The following is a 14,781-nucleotide window of genomic DNA, read 5'->3' as shown; positions in this document are numbered from 1 at the left end:
GAGTCTGGTTATATTACTCATGTAAATTAGACAATTGTTTATGAGAACAACTGATGAGTTATAATGTAACATGTTATATCTATATATAAACTGATTTTCATATCTGAGTGTAATATTCTGAGTAAGTCCACGCCGTCAATGAATTTACGTTCATTAGATGTCTTACTCTCTCTATTTCTCTTCTTTTCTATTGCTTGCTTTTCGGACGTGTGTTCGTCAGATAGACAGCTTTGCTCAGATTTGGAGCTACCCGTCCGTGATGTTCCAGGAGGGAGCATGAGGAATTGATGAGAGGCAGTACCCTAGTCTTTGAGCGAGCCACTAGGAGTTGCTTATCATTTTGGGACTTTTGAAAACAAGGACGGCTTCAGTTTGTTCATGTATTTGTTTAGTGTCTGTTGGTGATGATTAACATTTTTGGATTTTGTATATGTTAGTGGCGATGTAGTTTCCGCCTTTGTTGACTTAGTTTGTATGAACTAAAGATGACTTAACCGTTTATATGCATTGTGTTATTCAGGAAATTGTGAATCAGGTTAAGTTATCATTCGATAACGATAAGTTGATTTTCCGCATTTGAGTTACTTAAAGTGATGTCCCGGAAAAGGAAGGTTTTAAAAAAGGAAACAATTTTATACAATCTCTTTATTCAAAAAAAAAATTACCCATTTTTCCGCAATATTTTTGAGAAGTATTTTTCGGGGCGTTACAATGTGCTTCACCCAAACTTGACGCACCAGACACTGTGCCTTCGTTAGAATTGTTGAACCAGAAACAAAGTGCCTCGGTCAGATGTGATGCCTTAGACATGGGACATGGCGCAGGTATAATGCATCAGGCACAAGGCGCCTCGGTCCGGGTTGACGCATCACGCATTAGACGTGGCACAGGCATGGCGCATCAGACTCAATGAATCTCGGTCAAGGCTGGCGCATCAAGCATGGGCCACGTGACTCAAACCTGACTCAGTCAGAAATCAATCACGTGGGCCTTTATTTTGCTCACATGTTTTCCATGGGCTATGTTTGTATATTCTAGAAAGTGTTCATCCCTAAATTGGTTGGGGTAGTTAAAAGTTTGTTTAATTTGTTTCACATCAAATAGTTAGTTAGCTTAGGCCTCTAGTAATTAGCTTGACACTATAGCTTGTATAAATAAGCACCTTGTGTTTCACAATCAATATGAAAAATATGAAGTATATTCAACAAAATCGCAATATGGTATCAGAGCCTTCATACTGAAGGCTCTGTTTACCCAAGTTGCAGAAACCTCAAGATCATCCACGAAGATAGCAAGAAGGAGCCTCTGACCAAGATTTATGGTCAAGAAAAAAGGCATTCAAGGAACCACAATTTAGAAGTCAAGAATCATGGCGAGTTTTCCAGCAACAGAAGATCAAAGTAGTATGCTGCCATCTCAAGGCAACTATGATATCCATAACCCATACTATCTTCATCCAAGAGATAGTCCAGGGGATGTTCTTGTGACACCACCCCTACAAACCATCAATTATGACTCCCAAATGAGAGCTATGAAGAGAGCATTGCTATCCAAAAACAAATTCAAATTTGTTGATGGAACAATAAAACCACCTCCTCATTCAAGCTCTGAGTATGACATATGGGAAAGGTGTAACACAATGATAATATCTTGGATTACAAGATGCTTCACACCCTCAATAGCACAGAGCACCATCTATATTGACAATGCACATGAATTATGGGCAGATTTGAGAGAAAGATTTTCAGAAGGGGACCATTCCAGAATGTCAGATGTTTTGCAAGAAATACACTCAATAAGACAAGGAGAAAGAAACCTATCAGAATTTCACACATACCTCAAGACCCTTTGGGAGGAACTTGAGTCTTTGAGACCACTACCATCATGTATTTATGAAAACAAGTGCAATTGTGGATCAATAAAGGTTATCAAGGATCAGCGTGAAGCAGAGCATGTTATTTGCTTCCTCAAGGGATTAAATGATGAATTCAGTAGAACAAGAGCACAAATTCTCCTCATGGATCCTCTACCTCAAATAAACAAAGCATTCTCTTTGGTCTTACAGCAAGAAAGACAAGTCAATGGTGCAAGCTTGTTTGTGTCAAAGGTAATTTTCAACTACTCTAATGACAAACCTGCACCAACCAAGACAAACACTACACAACAATGGAAACCTAAATTCACACAGCCAAGAGGAAGCTACACACAAGGAAGAGGTAGAGGCTATAGCAGCCAAAGAAGCAATGTAACAAAGGTTTGTACATACCGTGGAAGGGATAGACACACAATAGATACTTTCTACTTCAAATATGGATTCCCTCCTAACACTAATCAAGGTAGGACAAGGCAAGAGACAAGTGCAGTGAACATAAACACAACATATGATAGACCATCAGAAAAAGATGGGAAGGAACAAACACCAATCAATGAACCAAAAGACACCACCTTCAACTTTGGCCTTGAGCAATTCGCTCAACTTACATCTCTTCTCAAAAGCATTGGCCCTAGCCATAATGTGAACTAGCTGAGTGTCATGCTAAGGAACAACTCACAAAACAATAAAGATCAGGAACATTAGGATACCTCACGTATGGATTCTTGTTGGATACTAGACACATAGGCTACTAACCATGTATGCCCACAACTGTCACAATTTTCAGCCTTTAAACATATAAGGCCCATCACCATAAATCTACCTAATGGTGCAATAATGTTGGCTAACATGTTGTGTAATGACTCATATCTCTATATAATAGCAATACAAGTTATGAGCTTAGGCTTATGTAAAGGGGTTGGGGTAGAGGGCTATATTTTTATGTTATGTAAACCTAATCTAACAAGAAGAAGAATAGTTAAACACTAATCATAATTCTCTAATAATATATAGTGGTAGCCGCTCAACGCTCCCGGGGATGTAAACACAATTGATTGAACCTCGTTACCAAATCTCTTGTGTTATTCTCTTGTCTCTGTACTCTTTACTATTTGATTGTTCCTTATTCCCAACATAACATCTCAGGAACAATACTATTTTCTAATACTCTAGCTTTGCATGATGTGTTGTATGTGCCTGATTTCAAATACAACCTTATTTCTGTACACAAACTCACTAGTACTTTACATTGCAAGCTAACCTTTTATGATTCCAATTGTACCATCCAGGATATGACTACCTTGAGGATGATTGGACATACTGAGATCATAAATGGCTTATACATGATGAGAAGGCTCTTTAATAATCAAAATCTTGTTCACAATGTAAAGGCATTAAATATTGTTTCTTGCTTTGACTTATGACATTTTAGATTAGGTCATCCTTCTAAAAATACTTTGAACCAATGTTATTAAAACCGGTTCGGACTGGCCAGTTCGACCGGAGAACCGGCCAACCGGTCCCATAACCGGCACAAAACAAGTGTTGTACCGGCTAAGCATCAAAACCGGTGTAAACCGGAGAAAAACCGGTGAACCGTGTCAAAACCGGTGAACCGTGTCAAAACCGGTGAACCGGCCGGAATTTGATTGAACCGGCCGGTTCATACATGTAATTTTAAAGAACCCCACATAGGCACATGTCACATAGAATTAGAAACCCCTTTTCTTCATTCACACGAACCTCAATTAGAAACCTCAATTTGAAGACAACGTTTGTCAAGCTTTGGACTTAGATGGTGAAGAAATGGAACCTCAATATGAAACAACTTTGACTCTTTGGTGTTAAAGTTTTAAATATATAATATGTTTTGTAGACTGAGTTATGAACTTGCGTCATATGTTTCGAGTTTGTTAAGTAAGACAAGTACTTGTGGATTACTATTTGTATTTGTAATTTAGACTTTGGATTTATTAAAGTTGTTTGTTTATGAGAATTCTTACTTTGACTATAAATATGGATTATAAATTTGAGTATCTACATATTAGATAATTTTTGTTACAGGTTTACACACACATATATATATATATAAGCATGTATGTCTGGTTTAACCGGTTTAATCCCATGTGGTTTAATTATTGAACCACTGGTTGAATCACTAAACCACTAAACCAGTACCCTCACCGGTTTGATGACCGGTCCGGTTTTAATAACATTGCTTTGTATGCAAGTTATTTGAATATGTCAAATATGATGATACTTATGTTTGTGAATTCTGCCACTTGGGTAAACATGCTAAACTTTCTTTTCCTACCAATATGAATAGAAGCATGCATGCCTTTGACATTATTCACATGAATATTTGGGGACCTATAGCTAGTACCTCTATTCATGGTCATAGATACTTCCTTACTGTTACAGATGACCATACTAGGTATACCTGGTTATTCCTTATGAAATCCAAAGCACAAACTAGAACCTTAATGCACAACTTTGTCCAAATGATCTACACTCAGTTCCACAAAATCATCAAGATCATTAGGACTAACAATGGTGTAGAATTCCATACCTTTGGCTTATTTATGAATATGGGTCCTCCACCAAACTTCTTGTGTAGAGACACCACAACAAAATTTTGTTGTTAAAAGAAAGTATAGACATCTTCTCAATGTGACTAGGAACCTACTCTTTCAATCCAATCTTCCTAAAAACTTTTGGTCGTATGCAACACAATATGCTGCTTATCTCATAAATAGATTGCCTACACCAAACCTTCAGGGTAAATCACACTATGAACTCTTGCACGACAAGTTACCTAACCTGGCTCACCTGATATTTTTTGGCTCTCTATGCTTTGCTTCTACTCTAACTCAACATAGGGATAAACCAGATCCCAGAGCAAGAAAATGCCTATGTCTTAGATTCAAAGAGAAAACCAAAGGTTACATACTTTTTGACATACATAGAAGAGAGATTTTTATCTCTAGAAATGTGATCTTTTATGAACACATTTTTCCCTACCTCACCAAACAACAGGATAACACTACTAATGAGGCCTTAGAAGAAGATCCCTTTAGATATTTTAGCCTACCTCCCAATCAACCTATCGATCAACACCAGAGTCACATCAATGAACAACTAAACCTGGATACTCAACCTGACCGTACCAACAACAATGAGAACAATACAAATGACCTTAGGAGATCTCAAAGACAGAGACAACCACCCACCTATTTACAAGACTTCCACTGCAATATGTTATCACCTAGTTTAACCCACACCAACTGTATCAATAAGGTTAATCACCCTTTGTCCATTGTTTTGTCTTATCATATCATATCCCCTAGGATCCTAAGTTACATCCTTTATGTCCATACTCACATTGAACATAATCATTATTCTCAAGTTGTTAAGCACCATCATTGGATAAAAGCTATGCAAAATGAGTTGAATGCCTTAGAACTCAATAAAACTTGGAGCCTTGTTGACCTTCCTCCTAACAAAACTGCTATAGGATCCAAGTGGTTATATAAGATCAAATATAAGTCAGATGGCTCTATTGATAGATACAAAGCCAAGTTAGTTGCCAAATGGTTTAACCAAATAGAAGGCCTCGTCTGTTTTGACACTTTTGCTCTAGTTGTCAAGCTTACAACTGTGAGACTCCTATTGGCCATATCTGCTACACAAAATTGGCTTGTGCACCAACTAGATGTAAACAATCCCTTCTTACATGGAGAATTAAGTGAGGAAGTCTACATGACTATCCCTCAAGGTGTTAGTTGTAGCAAACCTAATCAAGTATGTAAGTTACATAAATCACTGTATGGTCTCAAACAAGCTGGAAGGCAGTGGTTTACCAAACTAACCAACAACTTAATTTTTCTTGGTTATACTCAATCTCACCATGAGCACTCCCTCTTTACTAAGGCCTTAGACAATTATTTCACAGCCTTAATCATATATGTTGATGACTTAGTATTGGTTGGAAATAGCTTAACAGAGATTAACTTGGTAAAGCAACACATGCATAAGCAATTCCAAATAAAAGACGTTGGCCCTATCAAATATTTCTTGAGCCTAGAAATTGTCAAGACACAATCAAGAATCTCTATATGTTAAAGAAAATATAGTCTTGATATTCTTGCAGATACTAGATTCTTAGAATCAAAGCCTGCACCAACACCTATTGTCAAAACCACAAAGCTACACCAAGATAGCTCCTCTCCTCATCCAGATCCATCTGCATGCAGAAGGCTGGTTGGAAGACTCCTATACCTCACAAATACCAGACCAAACATAAACTATGTTGTCCAATAACTAAGCCAATTCATGGCACAACATACAACTATGCATCATCAAGCCTTATCTCGGGTCCTCAGATACATCAAAAGCAGCCCAGGGCAAGGACTGTTTTACCCTGCAACATCAACAATTCAACTCAAAGCATTCAATGACTCAGACTGGGCTGCCTGCACTAATTCACGAAAATCCATAACTGGTTGTTGTGTTTTCCTCGGAAACTCCTTAGTTTCTTGGAAATCTAAGAAGTAAACCATGGTGACCATATCCTCCTATGAAGCAGAGTATAGAGCATTAGCTTCCACAGCTTGCGAAATTCAATGGCTTATTTACCTCATAACAAACTTCTAGGTACCCTTTATCACTTCTGCACTTTTATATTGTGACAATAACTCTGCTAGATATATTGCTGCCAATATTGTTTTTCATGAGAGAACTAAACATATTGACATTGATTGCTACGTGGTTCGAGAACACCTACAATCCAAGCTCTTTCATCTACTAATCAACATATATGCACCAACTTGTGGGGGGGGGTATTGGAGTCTCCTTCTACCTTGCTAATGAAGCAACCTCATAATAATTCAACAACTACCAAAGATATGCATCAAAGCCTGGCAAAGGTCACTAACCAAAATCATACGGTCAGAATGGCCCAGGACGCACCACATCAAGCACAATGTGCTTCAGTCAGAATTGGTGCACCAGGTACTACGCCTCGGTCAGGCTTGGTGCACCAAGCACAATGCGCTTCGCCCATACTTGACGCACCAGACACTACGCCTCGGTCAGAATTGTTGAACCAGATACAAAGTGCCTCGGTCAGATGTGATGCCTCAGACATGGGAGATGGCGCATGTATAATGCATCAGGCATAAGGCGCCTCGGTCAGGGTTGGCGCATCACGCGTCAGGCTTGGCACAAGCATGGTGCATCAAACTCAACAAATCTCGGCCAAGGCTGACGCACTTGGTATGAGACATGGTGCAGGCGTGGCGCATCAGAAACAACTTGGCGCATCAAGCATGGGCCTTGTGACTCAATCAGAAATCAGTCACGTGGGCTTTTATTTTTCTCACATGTTTTCCATGGGCTACGTTTGTATATTCTAGAAAGGGTTCATCCCTAAATTGGTTGGGGTAGTTAAAAGTTTGTTTTGATTTGTTTCACATCAAATAGTTAGTTAGTTTAGGCCTAAAGTAATTAACTTGGCACTATAGCTTCTATAAATAAGCACTTGTGCTTCACAATCAATATGAAAAATATGAGGTATATTCAACAAAATTGCAATATACATATAAGATACCACTAATGATGCTTTCACATTAGAGGCGAGATTCAAATCACTTCTATAGGAAAAGAGTCCAACCTTAACAACCAGATAAACTAGCAAATGTTAAAATAGTATATTTTTAGAAATTAACATCCTATGAAGAAAGGGTCCCAAAGAAAAAAGTAAAGTTGCTTGGACGACGTTATAATAAGAATATAAGATCTACTTTTCTGGTATAACATCGTTGCCAGAGATAGAGTTACACCTCTATAATTTACTCCTGTGCCCTCTTGCCCTAGAAAACTCATGTATTTATATGTTAAAGGAACCAACCACTTGTCTTCTTTCTTATCTGATTTTCTCAACTTTCTTCTACTTTAGTGAAGGAAATATATTTCTACAAATTGAGATTGGATATACAAGAGTGGTAGAGAGAAGAGAAAGGAGAAAGATAAAATCAGGAAGTGATGTCCACAACATCTCTTAACCACAGCTTTTTTGAAGAGCAAGATCAGATCCCTACACAGATGGGGTTCTTTCCTTTCCCACCAAACCTTACCCTTCCTCCTTTGAGAGCTTTCAGTGCAATAGCTTCTAGTGAAAATTTTGCAGGAAACTCCTTAGGAAAACCACGACCAGATCTTATTTCTAGTTTAGGAGGAGAAGGCCAACTCCTTTCCTTGAACAGATCGAGTCATGTAAATTCCTGGTGAGACAACTTCACTTTAATCTTCAATCCCTAGAATCTGTTCTCTCTTTCCATATATCACAAATTTACAATCATATGCTACTTTTATTGTCTCATTCTTTATATCACAATCAATAAAAATGGCGTAATTGTTGTATATAAAGTGGGCTAACAGATATTTTCCCCAAACATGTTAGCCTTTTTAACATATATTTCATACAATATATAAGCAACTCTTCTTACCACAATTTTAAAATCTTGTTTATAGTAAAATGGGGTGTTCTTGCTGACACGATCTATCAAAATTATTCTTTGTCCCTTTGATTCGTTTAATGCAAACATAAATAGAAAAACTAACACTAGTATGCATTTATTATACAGTGTTTATTCAAAAAATATTGTACGACATGGGGAGAAATAGCATGTACAGTGTTTATTCAATTATTCTTTTCCCTAATGTAAGGTATAAACCGATTATTGTGGTATTCTTGGATTTAGGGCATGGGGAGAAGTAGCAGATTGCATGATGGGTAAGAGTAGTGGAGGGGATGAACATCATCATCATCAACATCTAGGGGTTTCAGCCATTAAGATGAAGAAAATGAAGAATAGGAGGAAAGTGAGGGAACCCAGGTTTTGCTTCAAGACTTTGAGCGAAGTGGATGTGTTGGATGATGGATACAAGTGGAGGAAGTACGGACAGAAAGTGGTAAAGAACACACAACACCCAAGGTATTATCTATTATTACACGATTCAAAATTTTCTCCTTTTTTATAATTTGTCTTTTAATCGTGATTGCACTGATCAACAAAAGTTGAAAGAATATTTGTGTACATTCCATTAGTTTGATCTGTGTCTCTCTATCTCTCTCTCATGATTGTGTTATATTTTTATTGGAATTATATATTTGGCTCACTATTGGTTTTGGGACGGATTTAAATTTTGGTGTGTACTAGGGGAGTGACTACAATCATTAAAGATGTTAACTTTTATGTTGTCTTCTGGGAATATGCAAAAGAGTTTTTGTTGAGGGAGGATGAAATTTTGCCTATGTTAAACTAAAGAACTATACAAATTAGGCCTCTTGGATGTTTTTAAGTGTGTAAAAGTACAAGAAATGAGACTTGTTATTCATTCATTAGGCATATATGTCATACATTGCTTCTGTACATTTTATGTTATCTATTAAGATTTATTATTATTTTTCTCATTTAAAAGTTTGAAAAATCATTTTTCCATTAAAACTATTAACTACAACATCAATCAAACATTTATCCTACTAGATAGAGTCATCTATATAAAACAAACGACAAGATAATGTTATTAAAACTATCAACTAAGGGTGAGTATTAAATAAGCATAAGATTTTTGTCTTATAATATTTTTAGAAATTAAGAAAAGTAATTACTTATATTGATATGTGCAATTTAATTAGGAATATCTTATAATATGAACCATGTATTTTCTGTTATTAGAGTTTAGAAAATTCTAGTTAGAGTTGTGTTAACAAATTCCTAAGGATGTTATTTAAACGAAAATCTGTCTTAAAAAACTAAATATAGTTCTCAAAATATGAAAACACTACGTTTCTGTACAAGGTTCCTCTTTTCTTTCTATTAATAAATAATGTCTTTCAGGCATTGATTCAGATTCCCAATCAGTTATCACCACTCATAGTGATAAGAGATTGGCCTAATGATTAGGGGCTATGTTCAAGGGAGCATATCTACTGTACCACAAAGTGTGCCACTCCATGTGCCACTGTTTGTGATTGATTGAAAAATATATTTAAATTAAAATTTTAATAATTAATTATTTTTCTGACCAATCATAAGCAGTGACACACTGTTTTGGGACAGCAGATGTCCACCCTATGCTCAAAGCTTTGATCTTAATTTGAACCTTCGGCCAACACCCATGTTACAAGGGGAATGAGTTCTTCAATGCACTAGGCTGCCAACATGGGAACGTGACAGAGTCATAAAGTTGTATGATGGTTAGAGATATAAGAAATGAAATGAATATATTTGTAGGTTCCAGTATCATCTACAACAAAATACTAATATATTAATATTTACTGATAAAAAAAATATGAGAATGTGCCCATAATACCCCTAAGAAGAAGTGTAGTCACCATTAACTTAACATAACCTGAAGGCTATTAACGCAATGTTAAGATGGTTTTATGAGTTTATTTCATAAAGAAATCAGCTCTTGTTTGGTTCGAAATTATTTTTTTATTAAAAATTAACATAAGCTATTAAAGTAATTTATGTCTTAATAATTGAGTGGCTGAATTATAAGCTCCATTAAGTTATTTTGCATTTCTTAGTAAGTTCATTTACATCAAGACCCACTTTAGTTCCCTAATCATGTTTTATGGATATACATTATTACTTGTAGAAGCTACTACCGTTGCACCCAAGATAATTGTCGAGTAAAGAAACGCGTGGAGCGCTTAGCTGAAGATCCAAGGATGGTGATAACCACATATGAAGGGAGACATGCACACTCTCCATCAAATGAACTTGAAGACTCACAATCTCCATCTCAACTTACCAATTTCTTTTGGTAGTTAATTATATACACAAATCTAATACTTACATATATATATGTCTATCCTAAAGGTGTGTGTTTTGCAGTGATCATGTAAAAGAAATAAGGATTAAAAATTGAAAGTTTATCTAAGGTATTATGCATGCTTTGATTCATTGTCAATTTTCACCTTTTTTCATACACTCCTCACATTTTAACCCCTTTAAAAATCATACAATAAGAGTATCATGGCTGAGTTTTCTAATTATGCACCATGCATAATGCATGTATCCAGCTGAACAATATGTAGTGTATCGTCTATGATAGTTTTGGTTATGTTTTACATAAAGTTGTAAACTCAATAACAAACCATTAACATTTGTACATTGCCTCCTGTTGAGTTACATTTGTCATATTTATCAGAGTTTTTAAGGTGCTTTCACACAATAAAAAATGATCAATATTGTATCCTAGTACCATTATTAGTTTCACGTGATTGCTTGTGCTCAAACTGTTACTTCGACCTGTTGTAGTGCCCAAAAGGATTTGAATCTGATGATCAGGTCACCTAGTAATGTGTCACACACATGTGATACAAAACTTTAGGGTTATTTAAACTTTCACACTTCAAGGTAGAATTGAATTAAAGTGAGGAATGAATGGATAAAAAAGTCTTGAAAGTTATTTTATAAGTGAATATTTAATGATTCACGAGTTTTTTTATTTCTTCTATTGCTCTCTAAAAATCAACTCGCGGACAAATATAATAGTCAAATCTCCTCTTTTGGGTAACATTTTCATTAGCAAGTCTGAATTTGTCACACAGTTGAAAGAGTTTTGGTAGGACAAATGTCAAGGATTTCATAAGAAAAGGCATTAAAAAATTAAATACATAATCTATTAGATGCATTGGTTCTCAATTTCCACTTTCATTTGCTTCCTTAGTCATCACATTTAGACTTAGTGCAACGGAGTTAGCAAAAACACATTTAAATAAGGATGAGAATATGAAGAATAAAGGTACCATAATATCATATATGAACCTAAAACTATGAAATGGAGCCGAATTCAGCGGTCTGCATTATTACGTTTGTTGTCTCTGAAATCCCAAGGTGGTCGCAGGAAAATCATATTTGGATAAAGGGATGATTTATGTCTTCCTATAAATATAAATATGTGAATACTAGTGTAAGTCACTGTTAACTAAGGATTAGAAGTTTATAATGATAAGCTAGTTAAATGAAATGGTGCAAAAATGTCTATAAACTCCTAAATTATATGTCATAAGTCACTCCACTTTAGAAGGGAGGAATTATTTACCCTCTAAATTTCTTATCTACATCTATTATCTACAGATCATATTTTAAATTTGTATTGAAAATTACAGCTAACAATGAAAAGCCCTAAAAAAATATTTACATGTGCTAATTAAGAACAAAGATATATTATCTCAGAGTATACTCTAAATTTTGTCCCGCACCAATCATAATGAAGCAAAAATAGAAAAAATAATAATATTTAATTTTTATAATTGATATGATATATTTTCGCTTGTATGAGATATGCTTTGAGATATATTTTATGATAATATATGTTTGTTTCCTAATTAAACACACCCTTGGGACTGACCTGAGAAGGGAAATTCTAACATAGTTTTTCTCATTATTCTTTTTGTCATGGCTAATAGCATAGCTGAAAAATTGTTTATTAAGACCCTTAAAACTTGAAAGATCATAGGTAGTAGTAAATGATAAAATCATTAATCATATAACGAGACAATAGTGAAATTAAAGTTTGAACTGAAGTCACAGCCCAATGGGCCATTGTGTGCTTCTACTTTACTCTAAGACGAGGTAGCTGTTAGCACCAGTTTAATTTGGCCCTTATCAATTTATCATATCCTTCCAGGCCTAAAACTAATAGGTAACTAAAGTCATGAATTACTCGTCTGGTTAACCTTTTTTCCTTTTTAGTTTTTATTGATATGTCATTCGAATTGTATCGTTAAATCATTTTTACAATACTCTTCTAATCTGATTAACCAAGTGAAAAGAAAATGATTTAATATATATACATTAATAATATAAATTTTACCATTAATTTGTTAATTATCATTGACTTTTATGTTTCAAATAAAAATAATATAAATCAATAGAGAATGATATACTGACAATATAAAAAACTTACAATATCACTGCATAGATTTCAAACTCATTCAAAAACCAATGATTCTCTATAAATAGATAGTGAAAAAAGGGAGAAAATGAGAATTGAAGGAGCTAGTGACATAAAATTAAACAAGTACTTGTTACAAATCAAGAGTAGATACAAATGAAATCATTTATCCTAAAGTGCAATGATATGATGTGAGCAACCTCAGGTCGTGATCAAGACGTGCATCTATCAAGTGCGATGATGTGGCCTAAAAGCATATGGTTCTCTATCCACCATCAGTGGCATTGAACTCCTCGTCATTGACATGCCCCTCTTACTCTTTGGCAATTGACTCAAGTTTATAATAATGGTAGTATAGACTCAAGTTTATAAGGAACTCTAAATATCAAGGTATAAACATTATCGTAATATATGATTATGATTCTTTATTTTTAGGAAGGTCATTTGTATGTTCATTGTCAATACCTTAATTATGAATTGATATGAGTTACATTTGGTTGCGTGAAGTTTTTTATGATAAATAATTATGTTGTTTTTTTAAGTGGTGTTGTAAAAGTTATTGTTCTTTATTATATTTTTGTTTAATGTGAAAATTATTTTACAATATAATCATAGCATGTGATAGTGTTAGGGCAGGTGGGGGCAACTCCTGGATATTTTTTCGCCAAATTTTATTCTATATTTTTTTACCTTTTTTTCCAACATATTTTTTGTACTTTGTGTATTTGTGTGGTCCTTTTACAAATTATAGATAAGTAATCAAATTCTTTTACATTTGTAGATATTGATATTGTTTATATTAATATATTCATAATGATTTATTCCTATGAAATAGATTACAAGTATCGTATATTGTCTTTGTCAAACTTGACATCAAAAGTCTTAAGATCCTATCAATTTTTATAAATTATTTAATATTGATAATATAGATATTTTGTGCAAAAATTATACTCTAGAACTTCAATGAGTACGAGAAGATTAACTTAAGATGTTAATGTCAATATTTTATTGTTGATGTTATTGGTCATTCTTGTGTGCAAAGCTCTGAATCATATCTAAATTAAGTGTAACTTTGATAATAAAAGAAAAGTGAATGCATACATTTTAAATGATCGAGTTATTCGTTTTATCTTAACTATTATGTTTAGCTACTACACAAATATCATTTTCACAACAAAGAAAACCAAACAAAATAATGTAGTAAGATAGGAGATAAATTTCTTATAGACAACATGACGATTTATATTGAAAAGAAAATTACTTAAAATATTACTCATAATTCAACGGTGGGATGAGTTGAAGTATTTAAAAGAACAAATAACATCACTTTAGATGGATATACATTTTCTTGAGCGTCTTTAATTATTAATTACTGTTATTTAGAATTATAATATAATTTGAAACTTATTTTTTTTATATTTTTTGTTTCTAAATTAATCTTAATTATAAACTTAATTAAATATAGTTGTCCCTCCTAAACTTCGAGTATAATGAACTTAAAATAAAAAAATGGATAATAAATATTTGTGTTAGGAATTTTGAATAAAAAAACAGACTAATATCTATAACACAAGTGTTTATAAATTATAGCAGTATATTATTTATCCTATTTTATAAAATACACTTTAAAGTAACAACAAAATAGCATATCAAATCAAAGGAGAAAAAATGTTCAACTATATATATTTCACTTTTCATTTCTTAATGCTGCTCATACTAATTTTTATAGTAGGAATTGCATAATTTTCCTTACTCATAGTTTTCGTTTTGAGAACAGATATATCATCCATTACATGTGATAAAGCTTGGTTCGAGTATGAGTATTATTTTTGGTTTTATGAAGAATATCCTAAAAAAATTATGGAAGAAGTGGAATACATTTACTTTGAAAAACTAAGTGAAAATACTTCTAGATATGTGAAAATATTAAATTT

The 14,781-nt window shown here is 34.1% G+C and overlaps 1 protein-coding gene across 1 annotated transcript; it reads left to right on the top strand.

Annotated features, from left to right (window-relative positions):
• The first annotated feature begins 7,731 nt into the window (after positions 1 to 7,731).
• Positions 7,732 to 10,866, top strand: LOC109337655 (probable WRKY transcription factor 13). The gene is made up of 3 exons (XM_019574676.1): positions 7,732 to 8,157; positions 8,635 to 8,868; positions 10,541 to 10,866. Exons 1-3 carry the CDS (start codon positions 7,916 to 7,918, stop codon positions 10,710 to 10,712), a joined length of 648 nt encoding a protein of 215 aa, XP_019430221.1. The 5' UTR covers positions 7,732 to 7,915; the 3' UTR covers positions 10,713 to 10,866.
• The last annotated feature ends 3,915 nt before the right edge of the window (positions 10,867 to 14,781 follow it).

Source organism: Lupinus angustifolius, unplaced genomic scaffold, assembly GCF_001865875.1.
Source record: "Lupinus angustifolius cultivar Tanjil unplaced genomic scaffold, LupAngTanjil_v1.0 Scaffold_9_110, whole genome shotgun sequence".
Classification (NCBI taxonomy): domain Eukaryota; kingdom Viridiplantae; phylum Streptophyta; class Magnoliopsida; order Fabales; family Fabaceae; genus Lupinus; species Lupinus angustifolius.
This window is presented reverse-complemented; position numbering and strand designations above follow the sequence as displayed.